Source organism: Ascaphus truei, chromosome 1 (assembly GCF_040206685.1).
Source record: "Ascaphus truei isolate aAscTru1 chromosome 1, aAscTru1.hap1, whole genome shotgun sequence".
Taxonomy (NCBI): Eukaryota; Metazoa; Chordata; class Amphibia; order Anura; family Ascaphidae; genus Ascaphus; species Ascaphus truei.
Window position 1 is genome coordinate 416,546,346 of NC_134483.1, and position 21,597 is coordinate 416,567,942.

General features: G+C 40.6%; 1 protein-coding gene across 14 annotated transcripts in view; it reads left to right on the plus strand.

Annotated features, from left to right (window-relative positions):
* The window catches only part of INPP4B (inositol polyphosphate-4-phosphatase type II B), a 484,959-nt gene that overhangs the window by 387,002 nt on the left and 76,360 nt on the right, over window positions 1-21,597 (plus strand). For all 14 annotated transcript variants that reach the window (XM_075614672.1, XM_075614553.1, XM_075614562.1 and 11 more), the window contains 2 exons: window positions 4,071-4,248; window positions 21,140-21,340. In XM_075614672.1, coding sequence (XP_075470787.1) covers window positions 4,071-4,248; window positions 21,140-21,340 — 379 coding nt within the window. The remainder of the gene's footprint in view (window positions 1-4,070; window positions 4,249-21,139; window positions 21,341-21,597) is intronic.

Consider the following 21,597-nt stretch of genomic DNA (forward strand, 5'->3'; position numbering starts at 1 on the left):
GTAGTAGGGTTGTTGTGTGTATTTTTATTTATTGTGGGTAGAGGGATTGGGTGAAGGGGGTAGTAGCTACAAGGATGGATGTTTAGGAATACTAGGCAGTATTAACCGCTTAGGTAATGAAGGGGTTAACTCCACCCGCAACCACCCCGCAAGGCCTAAACATCTACCAAGGGCCAAATACCACCTTCATCCACCCCCGCTACCCACAATAAACATGGCACTTGGTAGTTAACCCCTTCATTGCATTTTTATTGCATGCGATTCATGTCGGGGGCCTCCGGTGCTGATATTAATGCGTATCAGGTCCGGAGACTCCCGGCATCAATCCTATGCAGGAAAAATGCACTTTTTTTTTTCTAAGTCCCTCTCTTGCCGCCTCTCAGCAGCATCTCCCCAGCCTCATGCCAACTTTTCCTGGCGTGAGGAGTTTGGGAGAATCTCGCCATTCTAGAGCCGTGATTATCCTCGATAAGCTACTAGAATTGCACGAGTTTCAAAACCTGCCGATAAGTGGCTTATCAGCGATGTGTTTTGGACGGCAGCAAAAAATGTCGATTCATGCCGTTATTGCCCACTTATCAAGGCTTTCTGAATAGCAGTACGCATTTTGGCCGAAAATGCCTTGATAAGTGGGATATCGAGGCTACTAGAATAGGCCCCTAAGTGTTCCTACTTCACAGCAGATTCTTCATGCAGGTTTGCCAGCAATATCTGTAAAAGCAATTAGTGAGTGTGTCAGTGTTTTTTTTTTATTATTCCTGATACTGCAACATTCTTGGTCTCATATGGTTTAAATAATAAGATTTCATGCTATGATTAATGTATATAACCCTTATTTATTATTAGATTCTTAACTTGTAGAATCAAATGCATATGTAAAACTTCAGGTCACAAACATATTTACAAACATAAATTTAAGATGCTGTACATAGACCAATGTCCAACAGAACTTTACATTTTGGATGTAAAGATTTTGATTTTTTTAGTACAGTACACTTCATAATTTTTTAGTTCATGAATATTCAAAAAAAAAAATCTGTTATTGCAAAAGCTTGGGAAAATAATGTGCCTTCTGAAGAAAGCTTTTTTCCCTCTGAAAATCACAGCCTGTAATGTAACTTTTATGAATTGTTTATTATGATATTTTGAACCATGATTAGACGTCCTCCAATTACCATTTTGCTGTTGCATATAAAATTTTACCTTATTATATTGTCATAAAATCTCCAGGAACATTGTGGCGGTTGCATGCTATTATAAACATTTGTCAAAACACCATCAGCGCATCTATTTTTTTTAATGCACAATACCAATGTTGTAAGGAAAGTGAGAAATATTAGTAATACAGTATTTTCTTAAATATAACTATTTATCTCAAACCTTGTAATATGTAACGTATTACTTTCAGTGTGAATATATCTATATATGTGTAACACTGAAGTCCCACATTGGAGCAAAACGAATTAAGGGAAGGGATATTTGTATAGGTTAAAACTGAATACAGTATTGGATGCCTTAAATAAAATGTCAAAAAACCTTTGAAGAGGTGTGCCATTCTAATTAGTTTTACTTAATTTGTGTTTCCCCATTTGAATCGTACCTCTCGAGGTGTACTACTCTTGATTCAAAGCTTGCAGTTTACCATTATTTAAAACCAGAGACAGAACATGAAACACAGACAGAGCTCAGTGCACATCCAGTGAAACTTATACACGGTACAGTGCCTAAATATATATGTATAGATATCTATTAAATAAAATGGTCTTTTAGTTTAACATTTTGGCCAAAGTGTTGTAAGCCCCTGAGCCACTACACGCCAGACCACATCTCAAGGGTCCCTAACACTAATATAAATTCTTAATAACCTGTGCAATACCAGGAAGAATGATTTATAATAAATCTGTCAAAATTAGTTGCATAGTTCTAAGTCTGATTGAAGCTTTTATTAACCTGTACATTACCAGGAAAAGCACTCTGTATTAGATTTGTCACAATCATACTGCAAGCAAGCAAGTTCCCCAGAGAGTGGGAGATGCTATGAGCTTGCAGGTGTGTCCTGTATAGTTTACCATTATACCAGCACCCTTTAATCAGCTTATATTTAGGGTGCTACTTTGCAGAAATTGGCGTGTGAAATAAAAAGAAAAAATCAGACAACTACGACGATCACTACACACATCTCCCTTTATCACCATTTCCACCCCCTTTCTTTTACCTTTTACACTCACCTCTTGTGTAGCACCAAGTCAAAATCCTTTGTGAAATCTAAGTATATCACATCAACCGCATGTCCTTGCAGTTTTAAATTCCTTTTTACCTCCTGAAAGAAACTAATAAGGTTAGTTTGGCAGGACCTATGCGTCATTAATGCATGCTGACTATTACTAAAAAAAACTGGAGAGGTGAAACAGACACCGTATTGTAAACACCGTATTGTAGACACCGTATTGTAGACACCGTTTTGTAGACACCGTTTTGTAGACACCGTATTGTAGACACCGTATTGTAGACACCGTATTGTAGACACCGTATTGTAGACACCGTATTGTAGACACCGTATTGTAGACACCGTATTGTAGACACCGTATTGTAGACACCGTTTTGTAGACACCGTATTGTAGACACCGTATTGTAGACACCGTATTGTAGACACCGTATTGTAGACACCGTATTGTAGACACCGTATTGTAGACACCGTATTGTAGACACCGTATTGTAGACACCGTATTGTAGACACCGTATTGTAGAGTATTGTGAACAAATCTTTACAAAGGGAACAAATAAACCTGCAGGGAGATCTACCCCTCTAGCCTTTTGAGCACTGAAGGTTTGCGGCACCAAACCTTCCATGTTCCAGGTCTTGTGTCCGCAATTTGCCCCATGAAGACAGAAGAGGATCTTCTCATCCTTTTATGTCCTGCTCATGATCTCATCTCACTGAGACCAGGTCTCGCGATCACACCATGGGTGCCATTTAACATGATGTTTCCGTAAAGAAAATTGCTATTATTTGCAGTCAGGAAGGAATTAATTTTTCCCCCTTATGAGACATCATTGATAGTATTTCACAGGGGTTTTTTGTTTGCCTTCCTCTGGATCAATATACTCTAAATACAAATATAAGACAAAGTATCTGTTGTCTAAATTTAGCATACAGTAAGTTGAACTTGATGGACGCGATCCGTTACAGCACGAATCCGCTTATAACGCGATGCAAGTGTGGCTCCCAATTTGCATATTTATGAATACTTTAGAACACGATTATTGGTGTCTTAAATACTTTATTGTACAATGCATGCAATTGTACATTATTTAAGCGATCCGCTTATAGCGCGATGTAATTCTTTGGACCCCAAGCACAGCGTTATAAGGGGGTTGAGCTGTATGTCTTTTTTTCAACCTCATCTACTTTGTAACTAAATAACTATGTAACTATGTATTTAGGACTTATACTGCTTTTTTTTTCTTTTTTGAGAAACAGTGAGTTAGAACCGGGGTGCGCAAACTTGGGGGCGTGTGGGATTTTCTAGGGGGGGCGGGGCAGCGGTTGCAGAGGCCCTGCGCTCTTTCCCAAGCCATTTAAATTAAATGCCGGGGGAAGCGTGAGGTCTCTGCAACTTCTCTTACCTGCTCTCAGCTGGCTCTTCGGCGACGCATGACAACGCGGCATTAAGTGATGCCGCGGGGTCAAATGGCAATGCGTCACATGCCGTAGTGACGTCATGTGACGCAGCGAGCCGAGAGCAGGTAAGGAGGGGATAAGGGGGGGCCGCGGGCAGGGGGGAGCGCAGACAGGGGTGCGCGAACTGAGACGTTTGCGCACCCCTGAGTTAGAAGGTAAACTAATCAAGAATTCTCACTGCTAACATTTGTGGTTAACACTTACTCCCCATGTATATAGTAAAAGAAAATAGCTGTTTAGTCGCATTAAATAAAGGTTACAGCATCCACCTGGGTGCAGACATTAACCGTAGTACATTTTCTGTATGGCTTATTTTTTTGTTTAAAATCTTTCATATGGGAATGCTTTTTGCAATGTGTCAATAGTAATCTGCATTCATGTTTTGCAGTACTGGGTACCAATGTATTTACTATTCACCTGAAAACACAGCTAAGGCAAAGGAAATTTTAAGTAACATCAATCACCTACAACCCCTCATATCGAGCCATGCAGACCTCCTGCTTAATTCAGCAAGACAGCGCTCTGCGGACAGCCTGAAGAATACTTTAAAAGCACTCTCAGAAACGGTAAGATTCAAATCTACCATACAATGGTTTGGGCATAAGAATAGATCGTCTCCCAATGCTTTACCCTTTTTAATGTTCAGGTTGACATTCTTTACATTACAAAATATACAGTACTCACTTTGAAAGATTGACTTTGAAATGCCAAGGCCAAGGAAAACTGTTATGCTGAATAAGTCTTAATTCTTTTGAAAGAGGCAATTTAACATTTCTCTGTATCTTTATTTCCTTTAAAAGGTGGGGGAAAGGGGCTGTAATTTTTGTTTTGGAGAAATTGCAGGCTGTAAGAGCCAGCGCAATTCTGTTATTACATTGAATTCTTTTATTTCAGCTAAGCACTACCTGAATTCCTCAAGCTTTCTTTTTAATGCTAACAATTATAGGATAGAAGTTACTAGCAGGTAATGTTTTTTATTTTTATTTTTTACATTTTTATTAACCATTTCTTTTTTAAGTGAAACGTCTTTGCTGGCGCCTACAGGATTTTCATGGGAAACAATCCTTGCGTTGTAATGAAAAACCGTAACACAAGTGACGTCACAATACTAATAGGTACACGCCATCACTCGCGCCCATCGCACGTTGCCATCGCGCTCACACATGCGCAAAAAAACACTGCCTGGTCTCGCTGCACATGCGCAGTGGCGGCCGGAGTCTGGCGCACATGAGCAGTTGCAATCGGACTCAGGGCTTGGGAGACAGAGGCACACAGTGGCACCCACACAGGCAAACACCCACCCACTTACAGAGGCAGAAACACACACACCCACAGAGGCAGACACGCACACACACACAGGCAGGCACACACAAACACAGAGACAGGCAGAGACACACACATACAGTAGGCAGTCAAACACACACACACAGAGGCAGACACACACACAGAGAGGCAAGCACACACACGCACAGAGTCAGGCACACACGGGCAGGCACACACACAGAGGCAGGCACAAACACACACACACACACACGCAGGTACACACACACACACAGAGGCAGACACACACAGGCACCAGAGTTACATACACACAGAGGCACCAGAGACGCACGCACACACACACACGTATGCACACACACACAGAGAGACGCATGCATACAGAACAGTTAGTGTAACTATATAAGTGCAAATAGCTAAAACAGAGGTGTGTGCCGTTCTAAGTCAAACTTCTTTGCGTTTTGCCACTGACATTGTGTTTTGAATTTTAATTCAAAATATCACCATTACAAATACAATATCTGTGACAAAACAGTGACGAAAGACTAAGAGGTTTCACTTAAAATGCGCGTGCTCAGCACACACGACTTTTTTTTAATCTTACACCTTAAAATTATTTTTTTGCGGGCAGTTATATAAAAAGCTTTCTGAAAAGACGTCTCAAAGAAAACACAAGGTAAAAGATGAGACTGAAATAGTGTGGTAGCTGTGATGCAATTACAAAGCAGGGAGTGTAAGGTATATATGCCCATAGTGGAGGTCTGGGGGAGAATTTCTACATGACCACTATTCCTGATTATCACTGCTGGAAATGAGAGGCAGGACAAAGAGGAGGTGATTGGTTGATGGTGGAATTGGTGACAGTCTATAGTTATCGACTTCTTAAGTGGGATTATTTCATGGAGTGATGGACAATTGGGATGTAAGCCAAAAAAGTAAATATACCACCAGCCTTTACTCTTACTGAGAATAAGAGGCACAATTTTGTATGTGTTTAGCCTAATTTGTTGCCAGATGTCACGACAGCAGGACAGAATTGTGAGCTTTACTTTGAGAAAGGAAACAGTTTACTAGAATATTGTAGCTAAGAAGCAACATCACTTCATGGGAAAATGTGAAGAGAAATAGGTTAGCATGTATTTCTCATTGGGCAGGGAGATCACGATACTTTGGCTGGGCTCTTGCACTTCTTTGTAGAAAGTGGACAAGAAAAAGCTCGGCTTTCTCAATGTGACCTGCGGGGCTGAATTTATCAGGTACCCCTTACTAAAATAAGCACTTACCTTGCATACTGGATCCAAGCAGTATTATCCTGAATTAAAATTGGAGAGCTCTCAGAAGAAGTAGGGCAATAGTAGTCATGTGAGATAGTCATTACTGAAGGGTGGGTTCACTGTGAGCACTAGTTCATGTGCTGTGGTGCTCTTTTCCCTGTGCTGGAGAATTTTCAGCTACCATTCAAATGAATGGGTCTAAAATCTTCTCATGCAGGGGGACGCCGGCATCACAGAATGTTGAGTAGACCTACGACACTGACTTTATTGCCATGTTTTATGAATTATAGGCATGGGTAGATATACTGTAAGCACCTTTTCTTGACTGAGCATCACCAACCTTGGTTAATGTAAGTTCAGGGTTACACATAGAGTAGTGAAAGTGCCAGATTTATGCAGCTTCGCTATAACCGGGAACAGGTTTAAGAGATTTGTAGCATACTGGATCCTAGGCTGTATCATCTTCTGTAACATTGCAGGTTTTGTTGTAAAGGGAAAAATAAGTGACCAAATGTTATTGTAAATGAAAAAAGTATTTCATATACCACTCACTGGTGTTTTTCTTTGGCATGTACATAGCAGTATTATGGGCATTTGTAGGAGAAATGTCTAGGGGGACTGCAGTAAATCATTCAGAAACTCGTCAGTATAGCCAGATTATCTTTGGCTACTGAAATCACCAGAAACCTTGGATAAAACAAGGAGACTTCAATAAAACAATTTTTATTTTTTACTATATCTGGCGTGTGTTATCTTCAAGGTTTTACGATTATGTTAGCAGCCTGCAGCAGCGGCTGATTAACAGCACCTTTAAAACAACAGAGCCATGAAGCGTTTATTGTGAGTAAGGTGGGCAAGACTTGCACCAATCTATCTTCCATAAAACAAGATGTCGGCACTCTGAACACATCTGGCTATTTTCTTTAGCACAATGCATTTCAAGCTGCCTGAAACTGATAATAAGCCATGATATTTAAAAGAATGAAAAGTAGGCCATATTTTTTATAATGGAGACCTGCGATTCTGGATCATCTCCTTTATTAGAATATACAAAAAAGAAGAAAAATGTGGGATCGGTGGAAGTACAGCTGAACCCCGTTATAACATGGTGCTCGGGGGCCACAGAATGAGACCGCGTTATAACCGGGATCACAGGGGGAAAAAATGGCCGCTACTATCAGGACTTACCTGGAGCAGGGTGCAGGGGATCCGACACCATGGATGAACATGGATGCCTGCAGCTCACCACCCGCAGCCTCGCCTCCCGCAGCCTCGCCTCCCGCAGCCTCGCCTCCCGCAGCCTCACCACCTGCAGTTTCTCCCCCTGGATAGTGAGTGTGTGTCCGTTACCAATAAAGCTTTGAATAGATGTTTGCTTTTTTTCTTTAAACATCTATTCAAAGCTTTATTGGTAACAGACAGGCACACACAGACACACACACACAACATCATTTGCGCAGTGCCACCTAAGGAGATGGGTTGCGTCCTCAGCCTGCATAGTGGTGCCGGCAGCCAGGGAAAGAAAAGGTAAGAGAGAGAGTTTGGGAGCCACACTCACACCACGTTATAATCAGATCCGCGTTGTAGCAGATCGCGCTATAACGGGGTTGAGCTGTACATCTTTCAAAGATCAAAAAAAAAAGTTTATTTATTATAAAATGTATGCAAAGATGTATACAGATGTAGCAATACTTACTGTCCTAGTGGCAACGGAGAAAAATACAGAGACTCCGCAGCAACGCGTTTCATGCTTTTAAATGGGACCCCGCAGAATGAATTCTTTGCTTGATGAGCCATCCTGCAGGAAGAGAATAACTGCACCATCTAAAACTACACGGCAATACCCCCTGCACTAAAACTCTCCCCTACAAATCCTCCTCACACATCCACTTTCTTTCCATGCTTCTCCTCCTTGCTTCTGGAGATATTTCTTCTAATCCTGTGCCCTGTCTTATTTCTACATGCTCTCGTCTTCACCTCTCACATCCAACTTCACCTCCTTGTTGTATAAACCCGTCTAACCTCATACCCATCCCGTCAACCTTCCTCCCCTCTCCTTTTCTCCTGTGCCCTTTGGAATGCATGCTCCCTTTCTAATAAATTCCTCTCTATACATGACCCTATCCCTCTCTCTTTCCTTTCCTTCCTTTGAGACTCACACTCTTCAGCTTTTTTCTCTTTTCCCTTTCCACATAGCGGTCATCTATCGCCCACCTACCTCTACTCATCCCCCTTCAGTCTTTGCAAGATGTCTTTGTCTATATTGTCACAACTGCATATAATAATTCTACATTCTGATTTTTAGCACACAAAAGAAACGTTTATTTCTTCAAAGTTATTACTTACATACAAAGTAGTATGGTTCACATCAAATAGGTTATATTCTTTTCAAAAAGGTAGCATGTTATTTCTTCTCTCTTTCCTGTCTCGCTGTTATCCTATCTCTCACCTCTTTCAGCTTTGCTGCCAGTATTTATGCAGAGAAAATCACCTACGTAATCATTTCTTTTTCTGAGTTGTTTCTGTATATGGCATCACCATGTGTTTTTTACATGCGTGATCTACATGGCATAAAATCACATCTTCTTATCTTTCATTTAAAGAGATCCAGCTGTTATCAGAAGTGATTTCACCTTAAATGTATTTCTTACCAGCAGTTGTTTGTAGCAAATCAATGTCACTTGTTGGCCTTCTTCAGATAGACAGATATGACATACAGCAGTCTTGGGCTATCTATAATATTTAACCACACCTCTTTTCCTACAATATTTTCCTTGTAACTTTATCTACTGAAATTAGCGATATTCTTTTCTGTCAGAATGAATCTCATGTATAGCATATGTTTTCATACCAATTATACAAGTCATCAATTACAATGTAATAATACAAAAGGCTTTCTAACAATCTTTCTCTCTCACTTTGAATCCTGGCTCACCTTCATTCTCTTCTCAGACTCCCCTGTTCTTCTCCTTGGGGACTTCAACTGCCATATTGATGACCCCACTCTCGGGCTTCCCGCTTTCTCTCTCTATACTCTTCTTTTGTCCTTCACCAATGGACTGCAGCCAGCACCCACAAGGATGGCCATTACCTGGACCTGGTTTTCATTAAAAACATTTAGCTTTCTGACTTCTCCATTTCCCCATTTCCTCTCTCTGACCATCATCTTATCTCATTTTCTCTCTCTCACTTCTCCCCTTCTCCATCTACCCCTTGTTGCTGCAGAAACCTGTGTTCCATGTATCTCCCGTATTTTCATCCCACTTTGCGCTTCTTTCTACACAAAGAACCTATCTCTAAATGTACTTCCACAGTTGAAACACCAGCTTATCACAGTGAGGCTGATATAGAGTTTCCTTACCACAGAGATGGAGAGGAGGAGGAACTATTATTAGGAGGATTTTTCTGAATCTGGGCAGGATTCCACCTTTGGGTGGGCAGGGGCACCAGCAGAAGGGGATGAGTTAAGGAGAATCTCAAATCCATAAATATATTCCTCATCAAAATGTGCAGGGATGGATGCTGAACTGGCTCTAGCTCTTATATTTCAAGACTATGAGGAGGTGGAGGCAAAGTTGAAAGAGGTAGACGATGAGTGTTGATGAAAGTGGTAATGATACCAAGGGTGTGGTGCACAAACTGCACAAGCATGGGAGGGAAAAAGGAGGAAATACAAATGGAGGAGAGAAAGGAGGGGGAGAGAGAAAGGGGGGAAGAGAGTGAGAGAAAGGGGATGAGAGATAGAAATGGGGCGAAGCAAGAAAGAGGGGGAAGAGAGGTGGGAAAGAGAGAGAGGGGATTCCATAAATAGTAGTGGGGGGGACAGGTGTTAGAACTTTTCTCGGGCGCAAAAATACCTAGTTCCGCCTGCCCTACAGTAAGCAAATTTTATAGAAATCAAGATAAATGACAATGGACAGTGACTTTTAATGCTTATACAAAGAAAAACAGTTAAATGTTGTCTAGTTTGCAAACTACTGCGAAAATATCACACATTTGTAATGCTAGGTCAGCCTATATCTAGGTCCCCATGGACATTCAGACATAATAAATAACTGCTCTCTTTTTTCCAGCCAAATACACATATATCAAAACAAGCCTAAATGACCTTGTAACTGGTAACTGTTCTGTTGTGATTAATGCTATTTGTCTCATCCCTCGTCTAATCATTTTACCAATTTAGAGGTGTGTCAAAATTGTAAAATGAAGTGGGCACAACCTTTATGTAAATGTTTATACATACTCTTACTCCCTCCTTGCAGAAAAACAGATATGTTGTTATCATGTCATTTAAATAACTTATTTATTTGTAAATTAATCAAAAGTTTGGTTGAACAAGAAAATATTCACACAGTTAAATATGTATGAAATTAAAATATGTCACTTTATTTAAGCATTTACGGTAGATGCTAAAGTTGTATAGTTATTTGGATTGTTTGTAATCGCAACTGAATTAGACTTTCGGGATACCCGTAAAACCCAGTCTTCTTCTGCAAACAGCCAAGCTGATGGGGACTGGGACCAGTCCGTGTGGTCTGAACGTGGAAGTTAGGCCCCACTGGAAGTCAGACCCAACTTCTGTTCTTGGCCACCTGGGCCCCTCTCTGGTGCCGGGTTGGGCCTGGATGGACCCTGCATTCTCCACTCCACAGCTAGGGCACAGGTAGAATTCCGAAGGCATAGTGAGAGAGAAGGTGGGGGGGAGAAAGAGAGAAAGGGGAGGAGACAGTGAGAGAGTGGGGGAAGAGTAAGAGTAAAAAGGAAGGGGAGAGTGAGAGAGAAAGGGTGGAAAGATAGAAAAAGGGGTCTACCTTGAGTCTACCTATACAAGACCTCTCTCTCTCCCGGCCGCTATGTGGACCGAGAGGGGAGGAGAGACCCTCTTATAAACATTAAAACTGGGAGCAATGAAATGTACATGGCGGATATGGTCTAGAAATAAAGATAAATATGGTCTGACAGCCAGTCCAACACTACTAACCCCTATATTCCACAACCCTGAATTCCCACCAGGCTGGTTCCCACAGAGACTCAATAAATTCAAGACGTTAAAGCTGATGGTAGCTGACGACTTTGTAGATAACGGTATAATTTTACCACTCCAGGCGCTGGAGAAGAAACACCAAATCATAAATATACCAGTGTTTGGTTTCCTCCAAATCAGGCACTACCTGCAATCAGTCTCTAAAGATTCGGCATTCCAACCGCTAACAAATTTTAAAAGACTATGCAGGAAAGGATACTACTGTAAAGGGCTGATTTCAGAGATATATCTGGGCCTGGCGCGATCAGCGGGTTGTTCCCAACATAGCTATATGATCAAATGGGCAGAAGATCTGAATACAGAGATTGATAGAGAAGACTGGGAGGACATTTGGGAGGTAGCTGCAAAAACGTCAATCTGCACCACGATCAAAGAGAATATTTATAAAATTCTATTTCATTGGTACCTAACCCCGAGAAGGCTGGCCCAGATCTTCCCCGGGTCCCCGGATTTGTGTTGGAGGGGATGCGGGCAAAAAGGAGATATGGTTCATATTTGGTGGAGTTGCCCAATAATTCAGGTATTCTGGGTCATGATACAAACACTGATCAGAGAGTACCTAGGGGTGGAGGTTGAGGTGGAACCGCTGACCATGGTGCTGGCCAAACCAATAGATGAATTAGGAATGGCAGAAAGTAAGATGATCACTCATGTAATGACGGCTGCCCGCTGTGTTATTGCGGCTGCCTGGAAAAAGGTGAACGCGCCTTCTAGGCAGACGGTCCTATGGAGACTAAGGGAAATAAAGATGATGGAGCTCCTCACAGCACAGTTGAGCCAAAAAACTGACAAATCTCATAAAATTTGGGAAATATGGCCAGGAAACTAGGGACCCCATAGAAATAAATACAGACAAATGGGCTCTTCCCCCCCGTTCCCTTTCACCCCCTCCCCCCCCCATCTTTTTCTTCTTCTTTCCTCTGCTCTTTTCTTTCCTTTGTTAAGTTCACGAGAGACGCTTACGGAAGCGGCTGCTTCCCTAACACAACCGGAAATAAGAAGACAGACCACACTTGTTCAAAGATCGTGTTATAGCAAATATTTTATTTAAGTGGTGCTGATGAACTGTTAATGCTTTTTGTTGTATGGACAAGTGACACTGTTAAAACATCACATGTATTCCAAGATCATATATTTGTTATGTCTCTCCAAAATAATAAAAAATAAAAAAAATTGAAAGAAAAAGGGGAAGAAGTTGGAGGGGGAGAGTGAGGGAGAGGTTGAAAGTGTGAGAGAAGATGGGAGAGGGGGAGAATGAGGGAGAGAGGGAAATAGAAGGGAGGGAAGTGAAAGAGGGAAAGTGTGAGAGATAAATAATTTAAGAGATGTTTCATATATTTTGAGATTGTAGGAGTAAACTTGACCTAGACGCCTCTCTATACAAATGTTGCCCTCCTGTCATGTCCCCATTCATATGACCTCATTTTTATGCGCCCCTGTTTTTCTCTAGTGCTTTCCTACATAAAGCTCAGATCTGCAGCTGGGAATAAGGGCATTACCTTATCAATAATTAATTTCATGGTCTATGCACACAAACACATTTTATATTTCACATCTGAAACATAGATCTTTGAATAGGGTATGTTTCAGTATATCATTTTTTTTTTATTTAGAACCGCTGATCGGATACTAATTTAATAATGCATAACTTCTCACTATACTTATAGTTTAAAAAGCTATAAAAAACAAAATAGCTTGGACAAAACAAGAATAATAAATTGATTCAAGAGTTGTTTACACAGTACGTAGAGGAAAACGGTATAATACTGTTGCTTCAGAGACTGTTTTAGGATGCTGTATTCCCTCTCCCATTTGAAGCATGTTAAATTCAGCATTTTAGCTCCAAGGTTGATGTCTCTTTATGGGCTCCTTTCTGTGTTATGCTGTGTTTCTGCCATTCGCAATTCATCCATTGAGATTTAGAATGGATGTTAACAATTGCATAGTAAACAAGGCATATTTTATGTTTTTCCAAGAATGTGCTTAGACAACGTTGTAATGTTGAAACAATCAAAAGTTACTGTTTTTCGCTAGTGCACTGTTTTGTTACCTTGAAGCCGAAAAGTAAGGCCGAAGGAGAAGAAATAGTTTTATCTCTGATGTCATTTGAAAAGACGATTTAAGGATTGTACTGCACATGAGCCACAGCAGTTCAGGTGTCCTTCATTTTGCAGAATGCTTCAGGCACATCATTTTTTTTTTTTACATTGTTTTTAATGTTGACATTTATTGGGACTAGCTTAAAAGAACAGCAATTTACAACTGCTCCATAAGTTATCCCCACAGAAACCAGCCACCAAAGACAATTTTTGGAATCAGAAGATAAAGAGTCTATGTAGACAGGTGGCCTTTAAAGTTGATACCTCAGAAATAGCATTTAGAATAGCGGATCTTCATAGGATTGGAATGATTTCAAGGCTTAACACAGTTCAGAATGTTTGGCTTTGAATCACTTTGTTTCCTCTAAATATCAAGAAAGAGATGTCAATATGCGAGAACTCGGGCCTATCAGAAATGTTCTATACAATGCAGATTTGTGTAAAAGATTGCATGGCTGTTCCTGTGACATCGTGCAATCTTGGGCCACTACTTTTTAGACTTTGTAAGTATTTTGATTACAATGGAAATCTGTTATTCTTACTTACTCGAAATGGGCACTCTGAGAGATGGGCCGCTCATTCGTCCGTCCACAGTGTGACCATTTAACATTTCCCCATAATAATTATTATTCCCCATAATAAATCAAGCCTTGACACCTATTTGAAAAAAAATATGAATTATTACTTACATTTGATATGTCTACAGTTTCACGTGGTTTTGAAGTCTTGGAATGCTGTTTGGAGAGGAAGAAAGACCATTCCTGCCCAGTAAAGTACTAAACTATAAAATACCCATATAGCGCATATATACCCATATAGACTAGAATGTAGTAGAAAGGAGAGCAATTTTACACAATCAAAAAAGAACTGTGCATTTACCAATGTAAGTGAAAGAGATAGTGATGTTGGTACTATGGTCAAGGCCAAAAAGCTAAGCCTGTGAGTGAGACAAAGAGTCCTATAAATGAAACTTATTCATAAGCAAAAACATTATAGAGACCATTAAGAAGCAAGTGATTACTACGGGTCCCATTCTTGTTCCCTTGTGCCTAAATAACTTAAAGCTTAAATTCAAATAAACTCCATTATGGTTTTACCTCTACAAACTGTCCATTTTCTCTTAAATTGCAAAACTGATATTCCTTCCAGACATGTTCTAACCTTGAAATAGTTACCATTGAGAAAGCTAAACAGTCTTTAAATCCACTTTTACAACATAATCCCTTTTATATTAAAGACACTTGAAAATATTGCAATAGCCTCACACTGCTGAAAACAATATTTAAAGCCTTGATTGTATCAGGGTTGAGCATAGTAATCTTGATAATGTGTCTGTAAATATACTTTATTTTTCTTTAAACACATTTGATTGGATTTTTCATTTTTTTTGTCAGAATAATTTGTTAGTAATTTGTCAGAATAATATATGTATATTTATGTATCAAGAAATACCATTCGTTTTTAAATACACACACATTACAAATCATGCATAACATTTCTCGTGCACCTTATCTGGCTTATGATGGTGACAATTACCCATATTTGATTGTGCCTGACAGACCTTACCGAATCATACTAGGGGTATGAAAAAGAGAACTTAATAGCATACGAGAAATGTTCATATTTAACCTTGGGATTGAGAGTGAGGGTTGGTGGATTTTGAGGAGATTCATAGAAGTAACTTACTTCCTATGGAGACTCATTTCTCTTAAGGATGAATATTGGACCATTATGATAAGGACTAACAAAGAAAATAATCACAGAATAATATGGGGCTTATTAGAATGCTTCGTTGTTGCCATTAAACCGTCACTCACTAAGTGCTGCATCGTATATCATGAAGTAAACATACTCATTCTGTGCCCTGTGATATGCCTAGTTATAAGGAGTGTCCAGGACTCAGAAGAAAAGGTGATGCTACTATTATTGTGCTTCTGCAGTGATGTTGCCAAACTGGATTCAAGCACAACAGCCTCCCTTCTAGCACAAATCGCTAGCTTGGTAATGCATGTCACAAAATGATAAAAGTTTGACCCAATTAAGGATGGATGAGTTCTATATTCCCCTTAAGCTATATTTTTAGAAATAGAAAAGAGGACATATTATATTAAAACATGATATTCATGTTTTTAAAAAATATATACTGTTTGGACTTGACAGTTCACTCATAAGCTAAGCATATAAATCAGATCAATTTACACGTTTTGTAGGTAGATCATTTAGGATCGGGGAACATTGACACCGGTTTATTAACCAAGTGCAGCACCTGTTCCCCCCGCCACGGAAGATCTGGCCACTACATAGGTGTTTTATTTTGGTATTGTCACTCACCTGCTGGTTCAGAAGGTCTGAGTTGCTCTGCAGTTTGAGTTTGGGGGCAGCAACAGGGCAGGCTTTAATCATCTCTCACATTGCAGCACCTCCATCCTATGAGGATTCTGCAGATTGCAGGATGGTCCCCACAGGCCATACTCCTTCCCAATAACCACACAGCAAAATTGGTTCCAACGGCAGGTTTATTGCATGTACAGGATGACATATCTCCTTACCTGGAGCAAACCCCCGGGGCTTGAGGGCTAAAAAGCTCAGATCACAACCAATTTGGTAAAAGTGTCAGCTTTTATACCCGGGGAGAAGGGCTTGTAACCCCGCCCCATGGGCAGGTCCAGGTACTGACAGGCTTCACACCATACCCATGTGATCCAGCCAGTACCCTCCCCAGGTACGACACTTTCAACTGCCGGCTTAGGCCTGCTCCTGGATAAGGCAACATAGTACCCATCCAGGCTGCAACTGCCGGCTAGGCCCTGCGCAGGAGTTTAACCCCAACACTGTCTGTTCCTATCAGGACTTATGCTATTGAGGCCAGTAGAAGGCTATAGCCAGGGGCACTTGGCTACACAAGTATAGAACCATACTGTAATAATAAGAGACGACTGTCGGTATGGCACCAGACACAGGAGCAGCAGAAGACTGAGCTCTGTGAAGGCTCCGCCAGATCGCAGCCAAAAGCCAGTAATCTGCACACAATAAAAAACAAAAAATAGGCACCAGAGGAGTAGGGAAAGCTAGAGGAGAGGCTCATTAGCATTTTAAAGTCAGATTACCCCCCCACAAAAATTGAAGGGGGTTCTGTGTTGGTGCTAGGCAAAGTGAAAGCAGAGTGCTGAGCTCTGCCGAAACCCAGCTAGTAATCACCCAAATCAGCACTAACCTGAACAAAAAGTGACAGGCAAGGAGAAATGAAAGGGTCCCAAGTGAGCTGGATGGAAAAATAGCTATCAAAAAAATCCAAGATGCCTCCAAAGCAGCAGCAATGTCCTGAGAAGGCAGAGAAGAAAAAGGAAAAATCCAAGATGGCTGCTGACCTCATGGAGCAGCATGCAGAGAATCAGCAGGATGTCTGTGACTTACAGGAGAGTGAGGGACACAGGGAGCAGAGAGAGCATGGTGAGGTGGCCAGAGCTGTGGGAGGGAAATCATGCCAACGTGGAATAAAAGCTTTGAAAACCTGCAGAGAGCCATAGAGGATCTTAAAGGGGAACACACCTCCCAGAACACCAGCACAGGGGAGGCTGAAAATAGAGTTAGTGACCTGGTGGAAAACTCTGCAGCACATTAAAACCAGAATTACTCATGGTGGAGCCCAGGTCAAGATGGTGAAGGCCCACAGACTAGGTCAGATCAGACCAGGGCAAGAAAACAGACCCAGGACAGTAATGGCCAGAGTCCTAGATTTTTCAGAATAAGTGAACCTGCTACGGGCATATAATAGTGCTGGCAGCCTAATATTTGAGGGACATAGGATCCTGTTATTCCAAGACTATTCAGCAGCGGTGTCAGATCAAAGGAGGGAATTCAGCAAGGTGGGCAGCGCTCTCTTTAAGGGCAACAAAAAATTTACACTAAGCTACCCTGCCACGCTGAGAGTCTTCACTGAGGCAGGAACAAGAGTGTTAAACACAGCAGAGGGAGCAGAAAAGTTCTTACGGAGACCCGTAGCAAAGGCACAAGATAAAGGCTCTGGGGGCGAATCAAGGAGCAACAGAAAAAACGATGAAGGCCCCAAAAAGAGCGAGGCCAGCAAGAGAACAAGAGAACAAAACGACGCAGAGAAAGAGAGCGCTGGGATCTTAAAAGTATCTTGAGGACTTGGAATGGTGCAAAGGACTTAAAGTACTTATTGGGGAATCCTGAGATAAAAGCTTGAAGGAGGGAAAACGTTAGTGGAGTAGAGGGGACTAATAATACATACAGATACCAAAGAATTAAATAGAGCATTTAGTGGGTTCATTTGGAGAGCAGGGCAACCCAGAATAGCATTTAAAAGAACTACAACTATGCAGAGAATTGGGGGGACAAAATTTCCACGATATCAGAAAGTACAATTTATCCGGGCGATTGGACATTGGAGAAAAGTTTCCACTCAAATTTAGAGAGAGATTCATAGGCCATACCTGCTGCTGCTCTAAGAGATACTACATACAACGTGGGGAGCATTGCCGTGAGAGATCAAAGATAATACATTGGTACGAGACACTTACGCACCATGGAAGGCAATAAGGTCTAATATGGGATTATCAGTCACAATCTCTACATTTCTGCCTATTAAGGGAAATGCAAACTTCCTCCCAGGCCAAAATCAGGCGTCCTTTCAGTTGTGGGAAGGAAAGGGCTTAAGGTGTACAGGACATTTGATAAAGAAAGACCAGGAGATGCTCCTTACCTTTAAGGAAGTTCACATGGATATTCGTATGCACAGGTGACAAATTATTGTAAATCACTAGAGAACTATAAAAAGGAAGTATTGTCAAATAATATATTTGATATTTTTTTTGTCTTTTCAGAGAGAATAGATACAGTATATCAGATATATCAGATATACTGTATATAATTTAGCAAGAGGTGAAAATTATGAGAGGATTTTGCAAAAGTTTTGTGGCCTGGAACAAAGATTTCAAGGAAATAACAGAATTAGCTGTAATATTTACTGGTTTAGATAGAACTAGAAAACTTATGATACTGTATCAGAAACGTGGAGAGAAATGCAACTAAAACTGACGCACAGAGCATATTGTTCTTTTAACATAAGTTACGAGGATACAGACAAATCCAGGAATAGATGTCCAAAGTGCCAACAAAGACCTAAAACGCTGTTTATGGGACTGCCCCAAGATTGCGAACATTTGGGACCAAGTGCAGGATTAAATACAACAGAATGTTAAAATAGCTGCGGTTAAAGAACCAGTTTCTTTAATATTTGGCAACTTGGATGAATGGAAGATTATGAACAATGGGGTGAGAATACCTAAATTCGTAGAAATTACATTATTGGCAGCCAGAAAAACTGTAATGTTACAATGGATAAAGGATATACCCCCTAACATGGAGATGCTAAATAAATATTTAACATTATTATTCATGTTAGATAAAATGGAAGCCAAAACCAATAAAGAGCTAAAAATGGAAACACTATTTAAAAATGGGATCCCTTTATTGAAATTTTAGCAGACGGGGACAAAGAGGTTGTGATGCCGGTGTTTGACCCAATATTATGGTATTTACTAAGAAGTCTGATACGTGAGAAGCCAGAAGATGATAATGGGGGGATAGAATAAAACATCTCATGCCTGTTATCCCTAGATACGGTTAGAACCTATAGCACAGAAACAACAAATGGAACTGTGGGTGAGGGGGGAAGAGACATAGAGGGAAATACAAACCCATGATGCAATGCAGATAGGACTGACTCATCAATTTAAAATGTAATTTAATTTTTTGTTTGTCATTGTCTAAAGTATATGTAATTTTAATATATTATTTCTGGATTAGTGCACTGTTAAATGTAAAGGAATATTGTAATCACTGTAAACTAGTATTTTGTGGTCTTTTTGAAATGTAATATGTTTTGTTATGGAAAACGCAATTAAAAAATGTAGACGATACAAAAAAAATAAATAAATAAGGGACATTTGTAACCACTTCGGAGACTTGATACAAACTCCTCACTCTTACCGAGATCTTTCCATCAAAAGTGTCTCTGCTCCCCTGCCACCTTTATTACTTAGAAAAATAATCACAGTGCCATCATAAGCCCAGTGGAGGTTGGCGGACAATAAATTACTAATACAATTCTTAACAAAAAAGAAAAACATATAAACTTTTCACAGGACACAACAAACTGATATTTGTACTTTAAAGCAGCAATGCACACTGCTTGCTACTATTATTATTTGTTTTAAACATTCTTGATCAGGGCGATATCTTGGGGCTGATCCGTGGCCCCCCGACCTCTATGGACTCCCTGGCAATCACTGTGCTGCTTTGTCCACCCGCCGAGAATGCCCAGTAGATACAAAATGGCCACGGGGTCAGGTCCTGCACAGGGTGGGGCACTCTAGGCCAGGGTCCCGTGATGTTGTGGATGCATCATGGGTGTTCAGCTCATGTTTCTACAGGGGAGATGGCGTTTCGCGCTCCTGTGAAGCACTGAACGCGATCTAGCCAAAGTGTGAATGGAAAAGGAGTGCTCGTCTTCTGTTTGCGTCATCAGTGACGCGGAGGGATCACATGATCACATGGGCAGGAGGGGCTCAGACCCCTCTGGATCCCAAGGTAAACTTTTTTTTGTAAGGAACCAGGTAAATTATTTTCAAATATGTTGCTTGCCTGATAAGTGGGACTGGCCCTATAAGCAGTAGCTGTACCTTCTGATGGCTCATCTGGTAGCTCTAGTAAACAGCTCTTCCTCCAGGGATCATATTGTCCTGGTCACCATTTTTTGCAATACAGTTTCTACTGTAAGTTGCATACAGGTATACTGTACAAGTATCACAGTAGGTAGTGCTATTGCTATCCTTTAAAATGCTATTTATTTGGAATTTAGCGAGTAGAGTGGAGACTGACATTTAATTTCAAGCCGTGTAACGACAGTTTATACAATGCCATCTGGATAATAAATTTGTTAAGTGAAATGTTAATAGCAGTCTTTAAACCAGAATTATTTTATATGTATTTTTGTAATGTTAGTTATGGGCCTTATCTCTAGCAGAAAGAGTACAGTAAAATGTAACTGTTTAACCCGCTAATGGGTTGTGTTTTATGACTGAGTGGACTACTTATTGTCTTGTGTTTTTGCTAGGTTAAATATAAAGCCATAAATGTATCAATTTAGTAGATACAGTACAGTGTAATCCTTGTTAAACTCAATAGTGGTACTTTACCATATTCCTCAAACACTATTATGTATTTGAGGGATATGAGACTAAAAGCCAGAAAGTACATACTGAAAGCAGAGAAACAGGTGAAATTATATATATATATATATATATATACACACTGCATTTTGAAACAATTATTATTCAACTCCTGATGCCATTTTGAATGAGTTTTAAAGCATCCGCTGATTTCTATAGCAAGTTTTAGCCCACCTCCCAAGCATCTTGCAACACTTTCCTGTTTGTGATAATTTGTTGCAAATGTTCACAGCAGTTTGAGCTGTAAACTGTAATAATAGATAATGCTATCTTAGTAATGTAAGGATACATTGTAGCTGCCGAGTTACACTGACTGAAGCAGCCATTATGTTAGGCACACTATCAGAATGTTTACAGATTTGTATCACGAGTACCAAACGATTGACAGTTTAGGTAAGAATGTATAATTATACATTGTCACATGCTCTATATATACAAATTCACAAAAAGGAGGGGAGTTAGTATTGCTGCTTTAACATAACGTTGTTGTTGTTGTTTTTTTACAGACAGAGTTGTTTGTTCATTCATTTAAGGATCAGCTAGTCAGCAATGCTCTTTTGGCACTTTACACAGCACGGCCAGGCTGTGCAATCAAGAAGCTTACAGACCCTAGGAACGACACATGTGACAGTGATACACAGGATCAGAAACAAATAACACGGCAAGATTCCATACCTCATCACTCCGAATATGACGAGGAAGACTGGGTAAGTATTTCTTAGGCACTATACTTAAGTTGCTATTAAAAAAATAAGGGATTATTCTCTAAATACTGGTTTAGCAAAGCAGTGCCCAACTGGGGGCGTGCCCCCTGGGTGGGCACTAGATTTTCTGGGGGGTGGGGATGCGGCATTTAACGTGACGTCACATTTGACGTCGGGGTCGAGCAGGGGGGGAGGGGCGCAAGGTGCCGAGGAGAACAGGCAGGGGTGCGCAAGGGGAAAATTTGTGCACCCCTTCATTA